The sequence below is a fragment of the Acipenser ruthenus genome, chromosome 2 (assembly GCF_902713425.1).
Source record: "Acipenser ruthenus chromosome 2, fAciRut3.2 maternal haplotype, whole genome shotgun sequence".
Taxonomy (NCBI): Eukaryota; Metazoa; Chordata; class Actinopteri; order Acipenseriformes; family Acipenseridae; genus Acipenser; species Acipenser ruthenus.
Genome location: NC_081190.1, coordinates 30189548 through 30215086, shown reverse-complemented (window position 1 = coordinate 30215086; position 25539 = coordinate 30189548). Strand labels below are relative to the sequence as shown.

General features: G+C 38.4%; 1 protein-coding gene across 1 annotated transcript; it reads right to left on the bottom strand.

The window, feature by feature from the left end:
- Positions 1–6891: 6891 nt before the first annotated feature.
- Positions 6892–15085, bottom strand: LOC117963758 (3-hydroxyacyl-thioester dehydratase X-like). The gene is made up of 5 exons (XM_034904846.2): positions 14745–15085; positions 13104–13267; positions 10339–10581; positions 9772–9963; positions 6892–7386 (listed from the first exon to the last, which is right to left on the bottom strand). The coding sequence occupies exons 1-5, from the start codon at positions 15026–15028 to the stop codon at positions 7160–7162; spliced, it is 1110 nt and encodes a 369-aa protein (XP_034760737.2). The 5' UTR covers positions 15029–15085; the 3' UTR covers positions 6892–7159.
- Positions 15086–25539: the final 10454 nt, after the last annotated feature.

Genomic DNA, 25539 nt, shown 5'->3' with positions numbered 1-25539 from the left:
TAATTGTATTGTTACTGCTTGTAGTGTGCATGAACCCAAAACTACAACATCTGAAAATCTCAGGCCAAGACACACAACCCTACTTGCTATCACAGAATCCTTCAACGGATGCACATTGAAACTACCATAGGAGATGTGAGGCTTCAAAAGTGTGTAAGCCCATACAAAACTGATAATGGAGAATGCAAAACTGTACTAGTATAGTAGGTGGTGATTACCAAGTAGTTACATAATAGTTTTTACACTCCATGTAAAGCATAATTATCAAATACTCCAAGAGGATCTATATGCTGAATTATTGTAACTCATTCATGCAGCTAATTTAATCTTGCTGCACTTGGTGGTTTAGTACTTAAATTCACTAATTGATTAGTGCTGCGCTGGAAAGCAAAAGTGCAGAAAAAGCATTGCAGAAAAAAAGAAAACTGTGATTTTAAGGAGTTATAATTGAGCCTGTTACAGTACCACAAAGAACAGAAGTCTATATTTAGGTTTGGAATTAGGAGCTATTATAATAATAGTAATGACTTATGTAGTGGTACATACAAAGGCACGTCTGAAGACAGTAAATGTGTTGGCTTCTGTTGCAGTAGTGAGGCTTCTTATCCAGTGTTTTGATATAGGATGGTTTCAAAAATCTTTCAGAACTTGGAATAAAAACATACACTATTTGGCTTCTTTTACTAAGATCACGTGACTGTGACACGAGTCACTTTTGTGCCATCTTGGTAAAAGAGCACCACAAAAGGGCACCACAAGTACGGCAGCCGTGTCACGATTCAAGTGCTTTAAGAAGACGCAGACGGAGGGCTGGGGGAGGGACGACAGTGCTATTAGTTAACCTGTGCTATTTTTCAGATTCAAACGTATTGCTACAGAAACTCACAGCCTGTCATTGCCGTGCCTCCCACATCCTGGTTTATTATGTTTTTTTAAAAAAATAACAAACCTGCTTTGTTTACTTTTGTTGTTGGATTGTGTTTGTTTTTTTAATTACATCACCACTCACCCTATCCTGGCACACGGAGGAAGAGGCTGGTGCGGCCGGGAATCTGAGGTTGGGCAGTGAGCTTCACTTGCTTCCAGAGGGAAACTATTGCACATGTGGTGCAGCATAGTGGAGGAGGAAAGGAGGAATGAGGAAATGGAAAGGGAGACAGGAAATAAGGGCATGACCTGAGGTTAAATAGGGAGTTTGACAAATAGGGACAGACCAGGAAGGAAGAGCCCTAGCTCCTGCCTCCTGAGCCACACCCCAAGGTTACAATAAAATATTTACCCAATACCATAATTTACCCTATACCACAAACTGAGATTACATGCCCTGTTCATAAGGCACAAAGCTGTCAGTTTTATTGATGAATTAACTAATGCCATGTTTCCATCTGCCAATGGGACTAAGTTGAATGCAATTTAAAATCAATCAAATTTGTTTATCAGCGGACCAGGATAAAACTAATTAGAATTGAGACTCTGTCAGCAGTAGTTAGGATTGCATGCTGGCAAAACTTGAGGTGATTAGGAAGTTACCTAATTTGTGTCTAATGCCAAGAACACAAAAGGCATGTATTTAAACGTCTGATTGTATAAAGAAAAAACATGTAGGCAGAACAGAGGTTTGTGATATAATTGTGCAGTACTATCAGAGAAATATTTGATAGGTGACTGGATTTCTAAAGTGAAATGATACAAAAAAAAAACATTCTACAGCCTGCAGGTTGTGTAACATCTGGTTGCATACAAGTCTATACATTTAATGCTTTCATGCTTTAAAATCTACATAATGTGAAGAGATTGTGGAGGCTGTGTGGTCCAGTGGTTAAAGAAAAGGGCTTGTGACGAGGAGGTCTCTGGTTCAAATCCCACCTCAGCCACTGACTCATTGTGTGACCCTGAGCAACTCACTTGTGCTCCGTCTTTCGGGTGAGACGTAGTTGTAAGTGACTCTGCAGCTGATGCATAGTTCACACACCCTAGTCTCTGTAAGTCGCCTTGCATAAAGGCGTCTGCTAAATACACAAATAATAATAATAAGATATCATGCTAGCAGCTACCATTGTTGGCATCCTAGCAGGGGCTGTGCTGAAATTTATGAATACTGATTTATGAATACTGTAAATAAACCTGGGCAGCTGCTGCTGTTTCAGAGAAAACCCTCTATCTCTCTCTCAGAGTCATTGAAAGCAGATCCCAGTCCCGGATTGCAGAGGGAGTCTGCATAATCAATTTCACATTTATGAAAAAGACCAAAAAACTAACAAACAAAAAAACCACAAAAATATACAACAGCCGAAGCAGTGAGATATTTTTCCTGATAGAAACTGGAATGGCACTGTTTGTCATTTTTTCATTGATGACGGTGTGACAGCAGGATTGCATTAAAGCAACCGTATGATGCAATTACAGGGAAAGAATAATGTATTTCCCTAAGGAAGAGTTGTAGCAGCATTTCTTAGACTATAATTAGCTCATCTTAAAAGCCAGGGGTATTGGAAGCTATACAAGATTTGCTATGCATGTTCATTGTTCTTTATTTATTTATAACTGTAACAACTAACTGTTTTTTTTTGTTTTTTTTTGGGAGAGGTAATAATAATATTGCTACACTCCTGCATAGTTGGTTACTAATATGCTAATTCTTTAAAGAATGGACTGGTATATTGTATTTGCTTTCTGGAGCGATGAAACCAGAGACCATTATATTCTCTGGTAATTTGTATTTGTGCTTGACCTTTTACAAAGGCAAAATAATACTTTATCATTTAGACTGCTTCAAGATACAGTACAAAGGCAGGTTGTATCAGTAGGTAATGACCCTTTAGTTAACTAAGAAATTTGTTAAATTAATGTTAACTACTCTGGTTGCCTCAGGGAAGAGTAAGCCTCACTGAACAAAATAAAAATGGGATTAAAGGAGCATTTGGCAGAGGTGAGTGTAGAAGAGAAGGAAGCAAGGAGCGAGCAATGGAGATCCAAGGCAGCAGAGAGATTGGTTTTCTTCCATTTCTTTTCAGCAGTGTGCAGTTCAGTACAAGCAGAGCACAGAGGAGAGCCAGGACTGGGGCGGGGAGAGGAGAGCCAGGACTGGAGCGGGGAGAGGACAGCCAGGACTGGGGGCAGGGAGAGGAGAGCCACGACTGGGGCAGGGAGAGGAGAGCCAGGACTGGGGCGGGGAAAGGATAGCCAGGACTGGGGCGGGGAGAGGAGAGCCAGGACTGGGGGCAGGGAGAGGCGGGCAGGTTGAGGAGTCAGAGGGCAAAGGGAGTCGAGTCAGGAAGTGAAGGTATAGAAAAAGGTGGTACCCAAGTCAACAGAGAGTTGGGAAAAGGAGTCGATAGAGGGGAGGTGTGAGAGAGCAGCAGGGGAGAAGACAGAGGGGGAGAGAGAACGGATGTTTTGACGGAAGGTGATAGAGGGGGTCAGCGGAGCAGGAAGGGATAGGAGCGACAGAGAGAAGGAGATAAAGTAGTGGTCAGAGATGTCGAGAGGAGTGACAGAGAGGGCAGGGGGCAAGCAGTCCCTGGTGAAGACGAGGTCCAGTTGACAGCCTGCTGTGTAAATGTGGGGATGAGGAGAGACAGAAGGCGAAGGAGTGAAGGGGAAGAAATCCAGCAGAGTGGTTAGGGTTGGAGAGGTACATGTTGAAGTCACCTAGTACTGTAGAACAACAGGCGTGGAGATTGGAGGGAGGATAGGAGGAAGTCAAGCTCATCAAGAAAGTGAGTAAGGAGTCCAAGAGGGCGGTAGAGAACAATGAGGAGGAGGCGACAAGGGGAGGTGATTTCAACAGCGTGAAACTCAAAGGTGCTAACAGAGAGGGAGGGGAAAGCAGGGGGGACAGAAAAGAGCAGAGAGGGAGAGAGAAGAAGGCGAGAAGAGTAGGACAGGACATAGAGAGAGGAAAGGGCGGCCGGAGTGATAGTTTTATCAGGGTAGATCCAGGTTTCAGTGAGAGCTACCAGAGAGAGCACTGGGGGAGCAGAGGAAAGAGGGCGAGGCAGGGAGATGAGGTTAGAGGAGTTAGATTTGCAGCGGCAGTGAGAAGCCAGAGGATAGGAATGAGAGGAGAGGATTACGGGGATATTAAAGATAGTCATGAAATCAGAGGTGTCTGAATGTGTTCTCTGACGCAATTAAGATCTGTCTTTTCTTCAAGCAATGATTAATTTATGAGGATTCTAACATCATGATACATTGTGCTCAACCACCATGAATCGAGTAAAAAATAGAGAGAATTTGTCCTAAAGAGTGTATTGGCTACTGTATAGCCAACATTTTTTTTTTTTTTTTTTTAAAGACAGGAGAGTAAATGTTTACTATGAAATGAAAATAATAAGCACACGATTTTATCACAGACCATTTTTGTAATGCTGTTATGAAATTTAAAAAAACATGGCAACCATAACATCTTTTCATGTTTCAAGGCAAATGGCAAAAGAGTACTTAAATGTGTTCCAGCATAACACACATAAAGGATTTTCTTAAGTAGAATAGAATAGGCTTTTTGACCTATAGAAGCTGGTGCTTTAAAATGTTTTTTAATGGAAACTTCCTTTTTACCTAATGCTTCAATGGGTAATGTATTAATACTTTAGGGGGTTACAGATTCCCTTGCCGTGATTTTAACAATTTGAACATTTTCATTTGTACATCTCAGCTATTCCTCTGATCTGCTTTTAAATTAACGAGAACTGGCTAGAATGAGACTCAGTGAATGGACTGCAGAATTTTAGCTGCTATAGGCTTATGTACAGTAGTATGGAAAGATGGCTAAAATACGTATTCTTTTTCTCCAACACAGGTTATAACAGCATTGCCGAGTATGTTAACCCTCCAACACAGGATCTATTGAGTCAAGACTAATAGCTGTTCCAGCGCTCAGCAGTGCTAGCAGCAGGGGCTCTTCAGTACTGCTGTACTTTAAGTGTTCCTGTTCACAGCAATGCCATAACATCTTGTTCCCTGCTAACCTTTCCAGCAATTCACATTATTGGAGTTTTCTTCTCTTTTTATTTTAACAAAACTGTATGTGTTCTTTTGGAAATGATACGGTGGGTCATGTGACTGATAGCTTAACATACTTTTACATTTCAACATAGTAAGTGTGTGATTAGAGGTTATTGATTTGCGTCCTGCTAGAAAGTTGAACAAGTGTGTCTAAATAGTTTTTAAAACATTTTACAAAGGATGCCACAGAAGCATTAAGCTAAGGGTTCTGTATCCACTTTCACACTCTTATCTGTCAGATTTTATTTGTAGTCAGTGTATATGTGGCCTTTTTTGTTCTAACTGCTTCATATTACAAAAATGTGTCTTTAACATATCTAGATGTGTTCTTCCATTTTCACACTTTCAAATGAATAACTTTCTGCCTAAGGTCTTCAGGTAGCTCTTCACTTTTTCCCCATATTGACTTATTGGTAAATGACAGCAATCATCCCATACCTAACCCTTTTATACTCTCTAAGAATGTTCACCTACAATCCAGCATTCTCTAGACTTTTCTAGAATTAGGTTCTGCATTATCATTGAAATTTCTAGCACCTTGTAGACAATACTATCATACCATCAAAGGGTATGAATACTTTTGAATTAACAAATACATGAAATAAATAATTGTAGCCATATTTTTTTTCCTCATACACAAAAGCAAATCTTTTGCTACCAAATATTTTTCCTAAAATTATTTGTTTTCAGGAAATTTCGATTGGGGTATGTAAACTTTTGACAACTGTATATAATGGGAATTGATTTTATTCTTAATACAAGGACAGTAAAATGTGACTAACGTGTATTGTATATCCAAATGCTGACTGTATATAATTGATCAGCACTGTATTTCATAGATCCTTATTCTGAAATAATTCTTAAATTGTTCAGCAGTGTTTTCAGAAGTAGGAGGAGGTAAAACAATCATTATTATGCTGTCCCTTAAAAAACACCCTTTTCTTTTATGTTCTAAATTAGTTGCAGGGTTGAAAATGACCTGAAACACTGATACTCCATTATCTGAAGCACAAACCAGCATAAGATCTAAAATGTGTGTGCAATTTGGCAGCTACTGAGGCGCAGAAAAAATTCAGTTGAAATGCCAAATGCCATGTTGCGATTCATCAGACCCTTCTGTGACATTTAAAGGCTCAAGTGCTTAAGCAGTAGAATGCCATGGACTGGTACAGGGGTCTAAAGCCAAGTCCTTCCCCTCTTGAGCAAGCTGTGGACACCTGTGTTGTAAACAGTAGATTGATAGATGCCATATGGGTGGTCAAGGAGGATCAGTCTTGCATCTGCTAATGCCTGGAACACATCCAGAAGAATAGCAGAAAGCTGCAATACCACCGGGATACCTTGGTTTCCCTTCCAATTCTCACGAAAGCCTCACTGGATTCAAATAAAATGAACTTGCAGTAATTGTTTTTACTGAAGCTCCAAAAAAAAAAAAAAAAAGCGAGTGTGTAAAATGTCCTATTACCCTTTTTAATGTATTCCTTTTACAGAATTACTGAAACAAGAGTTAAACCCAAAACACAATCAGGACCTGAAAAGATGTGAATTAATCTACTGTCAGCACTCTACCATGAATGTACTGTACATATGGAACCTCAGCACCACATCAATCTTCTTAACGCAATGTGCTTCCAGGAAAATTATGCTAGGTTATTAATCAACTTTTCTTTCTAGGCTAGGCTTCTAAAATAATTCTTTGGAGACAACTTGGAGCAAAAGATTTTCTAAATAAGTTGTACAGCATGACAGGCCTATTATTTATTGAAACTGGTGTATCAAAATTTGGTGGAAATCTCAGATGGTAATGCAGGTCTGGTCCTGGCACAGGATCCACATAACACAGAATACCTCATGTAACTGTATGCTAAAAAAACCAGATACATGTTTGCTTTTGAACCATTTTATTACAGAAAACACACCATGTACAAAAGCTACATTCACAAGTAGATTGTATTTCCAAATAAAAAGAAATTATCCATCAACAGACTTTTTTCTTGTTCAATTGCATTAATTCATTCACTGCGTAATATGTTACAAACTTGCCTTTGCAAATTTGAAAAATCTCCAATGAATATTATTTTTTTCTGCTTTACATGAACTCATTTTAAGCTATAGATCCAGATCCAAAGCAGCAGGACTGAGTTGACATGCTTTAGCCACTTTCTGCATTTATAGAATACGACTCCACTCCTGATATCTCTCCCACCACATGAGGCAGCCTTGTCCCAATCTCCTCCATTCTGAACTGGTACGATTTGTGAGACCATGTACCTGCGTCTGGGAAAGTTTCCCAGTATTTGATTACTACCTTCCCAGGCATGAGCAGGGGCTGCTTAAACCTGACCTTAACGCAAACAGGGGCTTGGATTGCATCTGTCCCTGTGATTAAATAAACACAAAAGAAAATGCAGCACATTATCTCTAATGAATACAGAGTCCAACTCACTACTCACAATAATCTTTACATGTGGGCTATCATTACAGAGTAGAGCAATAGAGACCGGCTCTAAGAGTATTTTGTACAATGGGAACAGAACTAGGTGCTAAACACTTCAACTGCAAATAGAAATTAAGCTGATGAAACATTTACTACTGTAGGGTGGTCAGCTTTATATGATAATCATACCAATGCTAATTTGGAGAAAAAAAATACTATACTGGAAAAATAGCTGTAGCAGAACATTTAGGAAATGAATGGGTCTTTTGTGAAAGTAGGTTTTAAAAGTAAAATAAAGAAAGTGCTGCACCAATGTAATGGCGGAATTAAATAAGTATAACGTTGGCATGCAATATGATATTCAAGAACTATTTTGTCAGGGTGTTTTTACACATAGTAAAAAGGGACAGCACACATTAATAAGGGGAAATATTTGCTAGACTGTGGGACTATACCTAAAAATGTTTTACAGCTTTTTTTCAATTCCATATTGTAGCTAATTCACATTTACATGCTGGTTGGCAGCAGAGAAGTATTTTCTTCTCCTAGCTCGTATTAATCTTATATTGACAAGTCTTGTTTCAGGCAACACACCATTTTAATAACTAACACATGAACAACACGTATATCATCTATTAATCAAGGTATTGTCAACTGTTTTGGCAACTGGCTGCTAGTATGAATACTATAATATACAGTATATAGTATATTAAATCTAATGGGACATGGGATGCATTGTATGTTGGTTTATTATAAGCAATGTAATTAATTGAGTTTCTGTTATCACATTAAATTTGATGGATTAGCTTGTATAAGTGGCAATTCACTTCAACCTTATCTGACAAACAATTATGGTACAAAATGTATCCTTAATATCTTTCATACGGTCACCCCAAAACAATAACAGTTTGATTTCTGTATGGTCAGGTTGCAAACACACAGGTCACAATAGTCTGATTGCATGAGAGTATCTGTTTTTAGCTACTCCACTTCTCTGAATCTGCAGTACCAGATTTATACAACATTAAGCACAAACCATGCCGAATTCCAAATCAAATGGAATATACAGGACAGTGCATTTGTAATCTCAATCTTTCTTGTAGGACCTTGTGGAACCAATACAACAAATAAGTGCTTAATGAAGCTGACATGTAACTGAATTTGGAATTGACCTGCCTATACGCCTTATCCACGCAGCGGCCATGTTTGATTGAAAACGAGGCTTGGTATGCGAGCAACTGTCACGGCCGCCGCAGCTACTGATAATATCCACTGTGGACGAAATCTTTAATATGTGTTCCTCAAATAAAAGTTGAAGAAATTGTTAATTGGGCAGATGGTAATGCGAGGATTCCAAAAAACATACAGCAGTAAGGGTACAGCAATTGGATCAAGGGTTATATTCATGAAGTAGAAGGTAAATTAGCAAGCGTATTTGTGATCGGAAAGTGAATAAGCTACTAGCCTATACTAGATTCATAAAATCTGTTTAGATCTCGCAGTTTTAGTTAGAGAACGTTTACTTTAATTAATATTGATGTTGACATTAAGCCTCTGTATTGTTTCACGTTTATTGGTTTGGTATAAGCATGTGTTAATTGTTTTCTAAATACAGTTAAGAGGCAGGAGAATGGATGTAGCGTTAGGGATAAGGCATTCCGGTCAATGAAAAAGAATGAGTCACCTTACAGGGTTCAGGTAACACCATATCTGAAAACCTAGGCTTTGTTTGTTTCTCCAAGCTTAGTTCTGAGTAGGAGGAGTGCTCTGCTTCCGAGCAGTCATTAAAAGGAAAAAGTAAGTCTCAAGAACGGAGTGTTTTGTTATTGGTCAGGTAAACGGCTTAGCCGTCCTGAGTGTTAGTTTAGGTTGCTGTTTGTGTTTTAGTTTAGTGCTCAAAAAGAGTTAGGCGTTTGTTTTGTTTATTTTGGTTTTTTTTTAATTAAAAGTAGCGTGTCAGCACTTAAACCTCAATTTCCTGTGTCCTGGGTCAAAGAACCCGAGTGGGTGTGGTTTTGTTACAATATTATATAATTAAATAATACATGTACAGAATTTGTAGCTTTAACATCTAAAAAGGGCAATGTGCACTGGGTTACTTCTTAAATCAGAACCACAAAATGGAACGCACCAGTGCAACGCCATAACTTCTCTCCACTGCAGTTGGAGACATCAGCGACTGGAAGTTAGCAGCTGCACTCCAAGCCTTGTTTTGAGGCTGGCATGAATAAGGTGTATTTGAGTAAACCCTGGCCAAATATTAAGCTTAAAACTAGGAATGTTGAGTGATGGTGATGGTCATTAAGCTACAATCCTACTACCTTTACCTTCACGCTTCTCTATTTCAGCAAGACATCGAGACACCATCCACATCCCATGAGCTATGGGGCTTTTATATCCAAGTAGCTTAGCCGTTGGTGAAAAAAGGTGATGTGGATTATAGTCTAAAGATGCAAAAGCGTATTTGAGTCCTGTGTACCAAGGTACCAATATTTCAATCACTTTCACTTCCTCAGGCTCTGAAAGTGATAGAAAACAAACATGGATCATCAATTTCACAGGTTTCTTCTTCAAACAAAAAACAAAACCAGTGCTAGTTATGTTGTGAAGTCACAGTAAGTGCAAAAATGTAATAGAACATGCAGATGTAAAAACATATACAATATTCGTGTACATGATATCATTCAGTCAAGACTCCAAAACACAAACCATCTACAACTAGATAACACAGCGAGTTTACTTGGCTTTTTTTCTGGCTCATATAAAAGCCTTCTTATTCACTTGATGAGCCCTATAGATATTGCTTAAATGTATGCCCTGTAATAAGCACTTGCACAAGAATCATTATTATCAGTAGTAGTCGTAGTAGTATTATATTATTTATTTTTAATTACCACAGCTTTCTTGGGTATGTTGCTTTTTTCTGTTGAGTTTCTTCATATCTCTCGAGAGCAATGTCATGATTCCTTCCCAAACAGGCTCCTTGACTCTATCTTTTAGCTCAAACACAATGTCCACCTCTATACCAAGTTCTACTGATCTGTATTCCTTCACAGCTGCCTGAAGGAAAAATGGTCCTTTCTTTATTTCATCCACAGGTTGGGAAGTTCTCATGGTCTGCTGTACATGGATAAGTCCTATACAGCAAAAACAAATGACGTAAACATGATATAGAGTACATGAGACAAAACAATCTTGAACAATATACTGCAGGAAATCACATAAACAGAACACAATGCAGGAGATAAGATCTATAAATACTGATCTGGGTGGGTTCAAGTTTTCTTTTTCTAAAGACTTCAGGAAAAGATGTATTTTTTGTATTTAATAGTGTTTCATTCATTCACTTACCTAGATCTACAACATGAACATTTATTCATTATATGACATTGGGAAAGTATTACACTTGATATAATTGTTTTTGAGTCTTCACATTTTCAGAAGATGAAGCAGTGCCTCCTGTCAATGCCTTTCTGTTCAGCAAGAATGATGACAATGTTCAGAAAGCATTCAAGAACCTGAGCCAGGCTAGCCTGAGCCAGGCTAGCAGACAACAGTGCTGTTGAATACTGAATTCTCAATTGCATTTAAAAAAAACAAACTTAATCAGGCTCTAAGTGTTTGTATATTATTTATCAATGTATCTAAATACATGTATACATATAGGGTGGTAGCATTCCAAGGAGGAAAAGTTTGATTGATGGGATTTGCCAGAAGATTAAGACGTAGAGTTTTTTGCAATTATTATTTTTAACTCTCTATGTAATGTTATAAACCTATTACTTCAATTATTTTCCCATCTGTTATGTATGTGTATTACTTGCACCATACATGCAGTATGTGGTTTGAACCACTATGTGCAGGTTACATTTCCTAGCGTAATTATCTCCTTTTTTTAATATGGTTGTCATACTTAAATACATTCTTGCTTATTTAGTTTCTCCATAAATCCTCCCTAACTTTGCTATTTTTACCGCTTTGAAAGTCAATGTGAGTTTCCTTTTCCTAATAACTATAGTTTCACCAGGATTTGTCAATCTGAAGTTGTCTAAGTTAGTAAGGGTTTTATGAAAACTGGTAAAGGCAGGATACTGACAAGTTTTGTATATTTTTTTTTTACAACACACTGTTTTGGTGATTTTCTTTTGTTGGCTAAGAATAGGAGAAGTTGGCAGTTTTCATTAACTTGTTTTCTTTTTTCATTTCTTCCTGAATAATGCATGTACAGTGTATTACCAAAGTGATGGTGCTTTTTTGTTCTTGAATGGCTATGCATTTTATCACTCAAAGAAAAGCATCTACAAACTCCTTGCATTCTTCATGTAACAGCAGGGCAAAAACAACCTGGGCTGGTGGTCCTGTAAACGTTAGCTTCCATATGAACATGAATGTTAGCATTTCAGGACAATTTATTGTTGCTTTGTGTAGGGCTGGGAAAACAAAATATTGGATTTCTACACAGAATCGTCATAAAATATGTTTTATATTGTTTGCCATTAGTTAAGGTTTTCTGTCAGGGAAATGGGGTGTGTTTAAGAAAGTCCCAGGTATATCATAGGTAGTGTTCCACATTTCCGATTTATTTAACATTTATGAATGTTACCGGAGAAAATGTAAATCATTTTATGAATATTAAAAAAAAGAATGTTTTGAAGTATACAAAAAGCCAAATAGAAGGGGGCCAGATGAGTCAGAGGATACATAGCGTTGCAAATACTGCTGCATTGAGGTACATGTTCACGCTGAGAGAATAAAAGAACATACTGAAAGTAAGCGACACTAAAAACTAAAACAAGAAAGTGAACAGAGACAAGCAATCAATTTCTGCAGCTTTTACACACACTTTAATAAAAGAGAGCTCAGAATGACTGTGTTAATGAGTTTGACAGAGCTCTGTGCTTTCCTGGACAGCCACTGTTTATTGCAGAGAGGTGTGTATTGGTGACTTTGTGCGACAGTACTGTCCATCAGCTAAATACTGTGTAATGCCGACAATCTTAATCGTAAATATTTGACAGAAAATGATGATGCTTTAGTTGGTAAACTTATGGAACGTATTGATGGAAATGTCTCCCGATAGCTTGGACCGTCCAGTTCTGTCAATTCTCTTTTCTTTTTATGATTTCAAGGCAAATAAACTTGGCTTGTTTTGTGCTGATGTCATGTTCATACCTTCTGCAGATACTATTTCCATCAGCACAGCGATTGCCCAAACGTTCGCAAAGTACCAGCTAACTTGGGAAAATGTGGCCTCGACTTTCTGCTTCATTGTACATGTCAGGGACATTAAACTTATTCAGAAACCAGAACTGCTACGCATCATATTCCACATGTAAAGTGTGTATACTGAGATTTTTTCCCCCCAATTTTTACAGATGTTTCAATTAAAACATTTTTTTTTACTGATTTTATCCCTATTTTAATATTTGCAAAATAAACTCTGAAAAATTCCCGGGACATTTTTTTTAATGATAAAACCCGAAAGTGTGGAACACAAATCATAGGCCACATTAATACAAATTGGGGTTTATAGAGTAATGTCTAGTTTCAATCGTTTGGCCTTTTCAAACAATTAAATAAACTCAATGGTAAGGCAGGACATGCATCACGTGTATTCAACTATATAAACATAAAAAGAAAAACCACAAAGAGCACTTACCCAGGGGGCTTAACCTGAATCCATCAGAGCTTATAACCATTGCCAACAAGCGGAAGAAGAGTATCTCTGGATAGCACACAGGGATGTCTCTGTTGGTAGAATCAGGATAGTCCCAGCCATAGCCACAAACACTGCAGTACTGTCTCAGGCCTTTGGACTCTAGTCTGCAAAAATAAACACACCTTTGTAACTGTATACAAGCCTCTATTAGAAAAAACTTACACAGACAGGTGCTATTTTATTGTGATCAATTATACCAAAATGATTTATTTTAGAATTAATGGATAAATACGTTGTAGGCCTATGACATTTAAACTACACATTTTCTTTTTTATTTTTTATTTATTTATTTATTTCTTACTAAAACTCAAGTGTCTTATTTAAATTGTAATTCAGATCAACTCTCAAAATACACAGTAAACTGTAGCACAGACACTCTGAATAAAAACTGACCCTTCTTTATAAAACACTAGCTTACAGCCATTTTTGGCTGTATTTGTAACATTCAGTTAGCAGTAGTCGCATCTTTCACAATAACTTTCACACAAGGCCAACAGATGCAACATTGCAGCGATGTATAAGTGCATGGGCAATTGATAGCCTTGCCAAAATCAATGCTATGCTTGAGTGAATAAAGAGTGGACAGAAATACTGTCTGATGCTTAACCCCATATTACAGCTTTAAAAGTGTTTAGATACCATATGCATCTTATGGACTAAAGGTGAGGTGGGGCTATTTCACACACCTTTTGAAATGGTAATCATAAGTGTGCATACATATGAAAACTATGATGCTGAAAATATACATTAAAGTAGTGACTAAGGTTGCAAATTACCCAGAACAATACAGATACATGTATGCGAGTCTATTTATTAAGAAAAAGGATACTCCACCCCACAGAACCAAAACAATATTCTACACTGACCAGGTACAGGTCTATTCCACCCCCCCCCCCCCCCTGCAATTGAGGGTTTTCCACACCAAACAAAAATTCGCGGCCATTCCATCATTTTGCATCAATTGCATCTTTTTGCAAAGTATTTGTGCTATTACTAAACAATGTGCACACGATAATTCAGATTTCTAAATTTACAAGATACATAAGACAATATGTGGGCCTGTATAAACATCGGTGTAATATATTATGTTATGAAACACTTTAGTCAACTTATTATTTTGAAAGCCATAAATGTGATTCTGTAAGAACTGTGATTCAAATGTACTGAGGAGATCGATCTGACCATATCCTAATATTTTGCTCTTGACAGTAAAATGTCTGATTTCATGATTGGCGCTTCATCCGATCAGAGAAGACCTGTAATCAGTTTAATCTAGCCCAACCTCCCCTACAGAGCCTGGACAAAGGGACGAAAAGATTTGTATACGTGTATGAAACATCAACCGTGCAATTCACAATCTGTCAGCCACACTGAATTCACAGCTATCTATCTTCTGCGACGCATCTGATCTGCGTATAAAACTGTGTAGTGTTACTCTACTACTAGTTTATTCGTAATACCAAAACAGGTATTATTAAGAAATAAACTAACTTGCAAACAAAAACATGAGCAGAATACAAAACTGTGAAGAAATATTTTCCCCGAGGCTACATTTTAATTCCCCCCATTAAGACAATGTACCTGCAGTTGTACAAAGTGAAAGTGACCTGGCTTCCGCCTCCAGTAGAATTGGTGTTGTTGTAAAGTCGTCCCTGCCTCTTAAGAACAACTTTTGCTGCGAGTCTGCAGAGCAAGTAAAACCAACTTGGAACCTGCTTCTGGCAGTCAAATACGACAGCTCCTTCTTTGTATAACTTATGGGAACGATAGACATAGTAATACAATACTGTAAATGTTATCAGAAAAAAGCTAGCGAGGTAAAGGGATCCCCATGGAATGATAAACAACTCCATTCTCCCAATCATCAGACCTGTGTGAAGCGAGCAACAGTTGCTGGCAACATTATGCAACTTCTGGTAAGTCAGTCGGAGAGGGTCGAAAGCGTATTTTATTATTATTATTATTTATTTCTTAGCAGACGCCCTTATCCAGGGCGATTTACAATTGTTACAAGATATCACATTATTTTTACATACAATTAGTTTATTTTTTTACACATTATTTTTTACATACAATTACCCATTTATACATTTGGGTTTTTACTGGAGCAGTCTAGGTAAAGTACCTTGCTCAAGGGTACAGCAGCAGTGTCCCCCATCTAGGATTGAACCCACAACCCTCCGGTCAAGAGTCCAGAGCCCTAACCACTACTCCACACTGCTGCCCAGTATTTCAAAATAAAAGACCCAAATAATCTGCTAAAAAAAAATGCCTTACTGTATTTATTTTTGTTTATATTGCTTATTGTATTTCTATTTGTTTATATTGCTTATTGTATTTATATTTGTTTATGTTGCTTATTTTATTTATATTTGTTTATATTTCTATTATATATTTTGTATGTAAAAATCTGTCGTGTATATTTCAGCCATTCCTGAAAAAAATAAGGATTGTAACTCAGTAAAAGGGGGGTTAAATGTAATGAATAGACTCATAGTGAATAGAAAATGGGGTTGGTTGTGCCGGATCTAATTTAGAACCGGACCCGACACTACCCTGAGGTGGTCTCGAGTTCAGTTCTTAAACGCTGCGTAGTATGGACGCTAATTGGGCTTGTTGAGAGTCGCTTTAATTTTTTGAGTCGCGGTTTTTTTTGTAATAGGTGACGTGAATTAAACAGTTAAAAATGGTTGTAGGAGTGGTTTCGGTGATTGACTGGTGTCAATGTATATGCACGTCATTAGAAAAAAAATATGGAATTTGTATAAACACCCCACCCCTCCCTCTGAAATAGACTGGGCTTGTTTTGAAAGGCAGTGCCACTTTTTATTTCTGGTAAAACATGGCAACACTGACGCTAACCATATTTAGCACTAATACGGTTTTAAAAGCATAGTGTGGACAGGGCCAAAGAAAACATTGAATTAGACTACAGTATAGACTAGGGTAGGAATTGACCTCATCTATCACTAAGACTACAAAAACATTTATTACATTCCATTGACTTTTCATTGCAATTTTGCCAGTTTCTCTGGCATTTGCATCAAATATCTTTTACATGGAAGGATAAGGAGAATCATAACTTGCAATGGACACCTCTTAAGAGACAACGGTGCATTATGCCATACTCCTGACCATTCTAACAGTTATACATAATACAGACCTTTCTCCCATATAGCATTACAATCAGAAGCTCTTCCCCAGCCATGATAATGCCACGCATATCCCACTAGGAAAATAATAATAATATACATATACAAATATGATGGGTGGGCTATAAACTGGATTATGCAGCAGCCAGCAAACCAGACGGAGAAAAACTTTGATAACTATACGGTATGAACTTTAAAAACATTTTCTGTTTATATATATATATATATATATATATATATATATATATATATATATATATATATATATATAGTTGTAGTCAAAAGTTTACATACCCCAATGGAAATTTATAATTTCTAGAAATTTCTCAAAAACAAAGAATTTTAGGAAAACTCTTTTGTAGCAAACATTTTTTTGCAAAACTCCAACTTTAGCAAGATGAATGTCCAAGGTCGAAAAAACCAAGATGCAAACCTTTGTTAAAAACAAAACACAAAAGAAAGCGATTGGAGTTTTCCATTCAATACTTGAAGAAGCCTGATGATTTCTTCAACCAAATTTTATGATCAGACGAATCCAAAATATAACTTTTTTCACCAAGAAAGAAACAATATGTTTGGAGGAAGAGAAGAATTTAATGAAAAGTTCATCATGCCCAGTGTTAAACATGGTGGAGGTTGTGTGATTGTATGGGCTTGTTTTTCTTCCTCAGGCAACCTTTCTTCCTTGGCAACCTTTGTATTGTAGAAGGATCGATGAATGTTGCAAAATATGAAGACATTTTGCACTCTTATTGTTTACCTAGTGCTAGAAGGCTTATTGGGCAGAAGTTTATATTCCAGCAGGATAATGACCCTAAAAGGGAGATTACAGTTATGGATTGGCCATCTCAGTCCCCAGACTTGAAGATGTTGTGGATTGAATTGAAGGCTGCTGTTGCAAAAAGGAAACCAAAGTCGATTGCAGAACTCAATGCTGTATGTGTTGAAGAATGGGCAAAAATATCTCTGGAAAGATGCCAGGAACTGATTTCAAAATACAAAAAAGACTGCAAGCTGTAAAGGAAGCAAATGGTGGGCACACTAAATACTACTGTAAGGGTGTCCAACTGCTTTTGTCAAAGTATGACATTATTTTATGTATGTTATGTAATAGTTGTTGTTTTATTATGAAGCTGAATATCTTTCAATAGAACAATTAGAAATTATAGAAATCACTTTCTTTGTGGTTTTTCTAAAAAAAAAAAAACTTGTCTGTGATAATACGGAGTATGCAGTTACCCAAAGTTATACTGATGTTAGGTCATAACTATATTTATAACAAACAAACCAGTGAAGGATCCTTAGAGGGGGCAAGGGAGGTAGTGGCTCCTCAAATTTTCAAAGTGAAACATTATAATATACTAATTTTCAATAAAATAAACTAAAATTATTGTCTACAAATTTAAGAAAAAAATGCAATTTTAACCTAAACCCTAGTCAACAGTATTGTACTGGGTAAGCTAAGCATGCAGTATGAAATTGCAAAGAAATCCATCAGCCCGTACCAAATGTTTAAAAAGCAAGTAAATGTCAATACATTATTTTTGCTTCATGCACTGCAATAAAACTGTTGCCAGTTGAAAATTAGCACCCCATATGAGGTAAAAAATTTATGAAGCTATTTTATTTATGGGAACATTGCTCAGCCAGTTATAGGGGATATGTAGTAATTGCTCTGGAAGGCAGATGGAGGAAGGGCACTTTTTCTACAATGTCAAGAGGCCTCACAAATATTAGTGGTTCAACCGTCAGAAGTCATCATAACATTTTGGAAAGCAATTGTGCGTGAATGCCTAGAGTCTAGTAGTTGCTCTAATTGCACAGGCATGCCACATGCCTGATGACAACACCCCACTCAAAAAGTATTTCATACAGCAGAAACAGCATGTCAACAATGAAAGTACAGAAAAGTGAAGAAAAGCAGTGTTACTTAGTGGCAAGGCATGTTTTGAAAGCTATGATTCATGAACTGTGGTGGGGAGCATGCAGTTCATGCCACACACCTCCTCTCATGTGCGCAGCACACATGACCGCAACTAGCCACCTCCCCCCTTGAAACACCACCCCCCTCCCGCTTTGTCAGTTTTCCCCCCTCTGGATTATTGTGGGTTGGCTGTCGGGTTGATCCCGACTCCAGTGCTTCCCCCTGGAGACTGAGAACCAGCGACATGGACAGGGATGTGGACATTGCAACAAACTGATAAACGTGCATGAATAAAAATCAGCCAACCCCACAGTGCCTGAAGATTGAAGTTATACAGTAATAACATTTTGTAGAAAGGTGGTTTAAAGTATTATGATTGAAGTTATACAGTAATAACATTGTGTAGAAAGGTGGTTTAAAGTATTGTGATTGAAGTTATACAGTAATAACATTGTGTAGAAAGGTGGTTTAAAGTATTATGATTGACGTTATACAGTAATAATATTGTGTAGAAAGGTGGTTTAAAGTATTATGATTGAAGTTATACAGTAATAACATTGTGTAGAAAGGTGGTTTAAAGTATTATGATTGAAGGTATACAGTAATAACATTGCATAGAAAGGTGGTTTAAAGCATTATGATTCCTTTATTTTGGATGCAATGCATTCTGTGCACTTTAAGCTTACCTTTCATAATAAATTAAGATTAATTAGGACTACCTTTTTTCTCGGCAAGTCTGGTCGCTCATCAATGAGTTTGTTGCGCTCCACCTGTTGACTTTAACAACAGTTCAGTGAGCACAGAGGCTCACCGGTGGAGCAACCTGCAAATAACACAAGGCGCCCATTATATCTGTGCAGGGAGGCAGACCCCTCCCCTAGACTGAACCAACTACATATGTGGTAATAGAAAAATAAACTAAACATTTTATAATCATAAATAAATACAAACGTAAGCAATAAATCAAACATAATCAAGCAAGCACATGCATTAAAAACTACAGCTTTAAACAAGCAGAGGGATACTTAATTAAAATCAGCTACCCCTTCTCTACATTATCAATGGTACTGCCCTGACTACAGTAAGTTAGTACCCAGGGAAGTTATTAAAAGATTCCCTCAACAAGATGGTGGTTTCCCCACTTCCTGTAACAAAATGGAGGGCCTCACCACCACACCCCACTCCTGGTAGGCCAAACCATGCATACAAACAAATGCATAATAAAATCATTTTGGTTTCTTTTTAACCAATTATATTAGTAATAGTTACTGCAATGCATTGTCTTGGGCGTGTGCACCCTTCCAGTACAACTACATGTACAAAACATTTAAAACTTTCTTTTGTTTTATTTTTCAGGACCCTCCCAGCTGCAAAACAGGTAATACAGTATGTGAACAATTAAAATAAAGTCTTTGCAGTCCATTGCAAGATTCACAATGTGAGGGCCTAACCTTCACACTGATACCTAAACTAAAGTGTTACCCAAATATTTGTATTATAATTTTGTTGCAGTTAGAGGTTTTGCAAGTGTGTAGTAAGGGATTATTGGTTGTAAATCTGTTCTTTTTTTTTTTTTGCTTTCTGCTTTTCACTGCTCACATATTTTGACAAGACCCATTTAAATTAACTTCATATTAAATAAGTGTATTTGTTAAGAACATATTCAGGCCATTAAAGAGAGTGGAATAACAATTGCAGCTATCAGATTTTAAACCACGGCCCAACAGTAATGAACTTCCAGTTAATCAATGCACTTCAGTTGCCAGATCTGTCTGAGCAATTTTCTAAATCTTTAATCAGTTACAAATGGCCTGCCACTGGAGCTTTTATGAACTAGTCTATTCTATTTTATGTGAGCATCGAACTTCATATGAAACAAGTCCCATTGCTTCCTATAAATTTAAACCAAATATATAAATGCTTTATGGCCTACATTAACCGATTCCTGTACGTATGGATGTACGATATAGTGGAGCCCATCTTTCCATGTATCTGGAGAATCCCTAATTCAATTGTCACCAAACTTGGTATTAACATTATTTAGCATACATTTTTGGAGATATAGGGGTGTCTGTCTGTTTGTACAGTACATCAGTCTATCTGTATGTCTGTAGCAGTACTGCGGGTTGAAGCGCTGCTACAAGTATTTATAGTACAGAAATAAACTAAACATTTTTACAAAATACTGCTCACAGAGCGAAATAAAACTTCAAACAAAAACACAAAAATACTGACACCAACAAGTACCATGCTGGTCCTTTACACGCAGGGCTCTTCTACCCTGCTACAATGTCACACTTAAGTTTTTGCATATATCTGGATAACCACTTATCCAATTTATTAACATTATTTAGTTGTTGAGAGTATCAGATTCTGGAAATATATGGAGGTATCTGTCTGTCTGTCCATCCGTCTGTATTTTACACATATATTTACATATGCACGATCTGGAGAATCACTTTTCAAATTGTTATTAAACATGTGCATTGCCATTTCTTATTCTACACTAACTGTACATACTGTTGTCATGGTCATCAAAATTCTCTTGATACTGATGGCTCTAATTTTGAACTTACAGCTGTGGTGGAGGAGGTACGTAAGTAATATACTTGTTTACTTTGAATCCTAGTAACTGGGGTACACAATAAGACATATATATACTGTATATATTTTTAATTTAGTCATCGCCAATGTTTTTTACCCCAGTTTTCTCCCAAATTTGGGATGCCCAATTATTATTTTTATCCCCCCAGCAACTCAGGAAACGGAGGCTGAAACACGCGTCCTCCGAAACGTGTTCCTGCCAATCCGTCATTTTTCACACTGCGGATCCACAGCGAAGCCACCAGACCTATAGTGCCGGAGGACAACACAGATCTGAATGGCTCCACTGCAGACCCGCAGGTGCAGCCACAGTGTGCCAATTGTGCGCCGCCCCCTAGGAACCCCCAGTCACGGTCGGCAATGACATAGAATGGATTCTAACCTGCGATCTCCAGGCTATAGGGCGCATCCTGCACTCCATGCGGAGCGCCTTTACTGGATGCGCCACTCGGGAGCCCCAAAACACAATTTTTTAAGACAACCTTACACAGCTTTCATGCCACACCTGGAACAGAGAAACAGCTGTGGGAATTTACAAAGGACAACTTTTAAGGAGAATAAGAGTTCAACAGAATCAGGGTTGCATAAAACTAAGGAATGGCCATAACACTTGAAAGGTATGAAAAGCAGAACTGTATAACGCCCATTATGGTATCTCCATATTGTCTTACTTTTAACAGCTTATAATGACACATAGTTTCATGATTTGCACTAGCCCTCAAGCCTGAACAATAACCAAAACATGTGCCATAACAGCAGCAAAAGCATGTCAACCCTAACACAAACTCCTAATGATAAGATTAACCTAATTGCTCTAAATTGGTTCTAGAAATGCCAAGTCGAACTCTGTCGTAACCTATTGTAACAAAGGTTTGGATTCAGCACCCACCAGCACTTGAAGCATCTAAAATGCTGCATTCCAGACCACTAAAAAGCGATAATAATGTGCAAACGGGGTGCAAGTCAAGTGTCCACCACTGGAACCACTGATGCCAAGCATTTTGGTCTGATTAGTGGTCTCTAAGAGCAGATCTGGTTTAATTTAATTCAGTTTCCCCATGACCGGCTGCATTATGCAGATCATGTCATCAATCATGGAGCTCTTTCTTTGCTTTATATTTCTCCTGTGTATAGTTGCTAAAATAATGTCACTTTAAAGACTGTTTTTATTTACACTAGATTAAATAAATAGTGATTTCTTCCGGCTACTTTATTGACTTACTCTGCATCTCGAACCTAAGGGACCTTCAAAGTCCCAGTGCTCAAGGAAAATCTTGTGTTCTAGCTTCTGTCCCCTGTAGTCTGTGCTTTCTCCTGTAGTCCCATTATACTGGAATGGCTTTGTTTTGGTTTACTCTTTACACCTTCCTCAGTAATTTACCTTTTTACTTCTATTTTCCTTCACTCATCTCTGTGCAGGTTATTACTGTACTGTAGTGTTGCAAAGAAACAAAAGCTTATTTTAAAGTGGAACTGAATAGGCTGTAGGGTTTACAACCAATCATGATTTCCTTTATCCTGATTTCATTAAGTTGTAAAGTTATTGTTAATGAATCAAAGATCACATTGTGTTTTTGTTGCAGGCTTTTTTTATTCTCATAGTATTATAATGTCACCAACAATTAACTCTCACCATCCCAGTTAAATGCATTATTATCTTTTCAAATCCAATATGAACATGATCATAATATTTGTGTGTACAGTCATTGATTGATGCTTGTTAGAATCTGACTCTTGCTCCAGGCCTTATGGAAAGGAGATCTTAACTCTCGTGGGAGCTTCTTTAATTTAAAGGGAATTTGAGTCCAGTGTGAAGAATGTGTTTGACTAAATGCATTTTGTCTGAATGTTTAAGCGTGGTGTTTGGAAAAATACATTTCATCCACAAAATGATTTTTAGGTCTGTGACTTCAAAACCCTCAGTGACTTATCTGTATATAAGGACCACTCTGAAAAACGATTTCTTCCCCATGTTAAATACAGAGATATAATGACCATCTGTCTGTAGAGACCACTTTTAGATATCCCTTGGTTGTTTGACTGTATATCTTTGTTTCTGGCAGCTGATGTAATGAAGCAAGTGTGAAAGGAGTTGACAAAGAAATGACTGTATTTGGTTCATTACAAGTTTCTACTTACAAATGACAAGGAAAAACAAATTGTCACTAGAATTTTGAAGAAAGTAATGATTAAAAAAAAAAAAAAAGTAAGTACACATTGGGGTAAGGGGACTTTTGTTTTGGATATGTAACAAATAAACTAATAACATAAGTGGATGTGCACAGCCCATACAATATCCAATAACAGTTTTATTTGTTATTGACAATTCATATCTGGCAGAATATGGAATGAGGCAAAATAGCAACGCATTTCAATTGAACTCTTGACACATAGTGAATGATCTAAATCTGATGGCTGTGACTGGCAGGACTTCATCCTATGCTTCAGTGCTTTGCTGTATGGTTGCCAATCTAGCTATATTTAAGCCCTTCATTGGGGTTACCTGGACTCCCAAGCACAAATTTAAGAAGCATCTGCTCTGGAAGAATAATAATTATTTTTCACACACCATTTACTACTATAGATATGCTAAATCAATTTAACCAGATCTCTAAAGGTCATTGTGCTTTTTCAGAGTAATTTAGTCAGTGCTAGTTTTTTTCAGTTTTATTATGGCATGGCACATACACTAGGCTATATGTATGTGAAATAATTTGATTTGGGCATCAACCCAGCCTGCCCCCCACCCCCTGCCAATACACACACAAAATGACACTTTTTCCAAATAAAGTTGTAGTAGAAATATTACCGGAAGCGGTGGGGCATATGTATTTTACTCAGGGCATATAAGACATCTTACCTGCTGATGTTCCAAGTGCCAAGTACAGTACTGGTCTGTATGCTGTCTTCTTTCGCTTCTGTTAATATTAAAAGTCATATCTGTTATTCAATTGAATGGTTTAGTAATACTACCTGTTACTGTTTAGTAATTTCTGGTAGTTGTGGTGGATTTGTCTTGTGCCATTAACCTTCGGCATAGTAACAGCAGTGAAAGAAGAAAGACACAGACTTACCCTTTTCTCATTTGGGAACAGAGTTAGGTCAGGTGTTATTTAGGATATGATTAATACAAGGGAATTGAAGATTAATCTATTTTTTTTTAAATCGACTACTGTGGCAATGCGCCCCGCCCGTGTGCATTTGTGTGATATGTGTTGTATGTTGCGTGTGTAAATGTTGGTGTATAGATTGGTACACGGGATATAAACGGGTCTGTGTTTCACGTGTATTTTAAAGTGTAGATTTGTATTTAGGCACGAGGAGAGCACAAATCACTTCACATGCTGGTTAAATGTAATATGTGAGCACGGGGTTGCACAGAATTAATTCACGTGCTGGGATTCAAGTGAATAATTAATTAGTAATTGAATCCCAGCACAATAGTATATATAGACGCACATTTCTTGCACTCAGGGTTAGGTGTTCGGTGAGTGGAGAACGGGATTGGAGCGGAGGTAAATGTTAATGAAAAGAGTAAGAATTAGTAGTTGTTTTCACTCACCGTGTTTGTCTGTTTGTCTGTCCGTGCACCGTTTGTTTAGTGGTAGTCCGTTTTGTTTATATGTTTCTTTTGGCTACAAGTGCCGTGTCCAGTGTTTTTGTCTGTTCCAACCTTTTATTTTCTGTTCTGTTTATTAAATGCTGAACGCGATCACGCGTTCAGCCTCACCAAAACCCCATCTCTCTGTCGTTTGTGTTCCTGTTTCTGGTCTGACGCCACCCACTCCGGCCGTTTTTGTGACGCGTGGTGTCATCGTGGGATAGCCGCGCCTCCAAGCGTCAGACCAGGAGGGGTCTGGATTAAAAAAAAAAAAAAAAAAAAAAAAAAGTCAATGGCAGAAGACGCCGTCAAACTGCGGGACTGGTTCCTAGAAAATGCTGGGCTGGAGGCCCAGTCTCTGCCCATGGTCGTCCGGGCTCTGTGGATGATGGACTGTGAGAGATGGGAGGCATATCAGGAGGAACACACCCCAAACACCTTGGAGGAAGGTGTGGAGTTTGTCCTCAGCTACCTGGAGGCAACCATAAATGGAACAGCAGCCCAGGTAGCAGGACCACCAGCAGAGGAGTACCTGCTGTCCCCATCTCCACCAGCAGAGGGTGAGTACCTGCTGTCCCCATCTCCACCAGCAGAGGGTGAATGCCTGCTGGTTTTGCCTCCACAGCCCGAGCGGGAGGAGCCTGAGCGTCCACAGCCCGAGCGGGAGGAGCCTGAGCGTCCACAGCCCAAATGGGAGGAGCCTGAGCGTCCACAGCCCAAATGGGAGGAGCCTGAGCGTCCACAGCCCAAATGGGAGGAGCCTGAGCATCCACAGCCCAAACGGGAGGAGCCTGAGCGTCCACAGCCCAAGCGGAAGGAGCCCGAACGTCCTACGCCTGAGTGGGAGGAGCCCGAACGTCCTACGCCTGAGTGGGAGGAGCCCGAACGTCCTACGCCTGAGTGGGAGGAGCCCGAACGTCCTACGCCTGAGTGGGGGGAGCCCGAACGTCCACAGCCCAAGAGGGGGGAGTCGGTGCGTCCACAGCCCAAAAGGGAGGAGTCGGTGCGTCCACAGCCCAAAAGGGAGGAGTCGGTGCGTCCACAGCCCAAAAGGGAGGAGTCGGTGCGTCCACAGCCCAAAGGGAGGCAAGTCGG

Excerpts from the sequence above, each read along its gene's own strand:
- LOC117963758 (XM_034904846.2), bottom strand. The coding sequence starts at position 15,028 with ATGATTGGGAGAATGGAGTTGTTTATCATTCCATGGGGATCCCTTTAC. Across the intron at positions 13,268-14,744 it reads TTCACTTTGTACAACTGCAG|ACTAGAGTCCAAAGGCCTGA; the intron begins GTACATTGTCTT and ends TTATTTTTGCAG. Across the intron at positions 9,964-10,338 it reads ACATACCCAAGAAAGCTGTG|AGCCTGAGGAAGTGAAAGTG; the intron begins GTAATTAAAAAT and ends TATCACTTTCAG.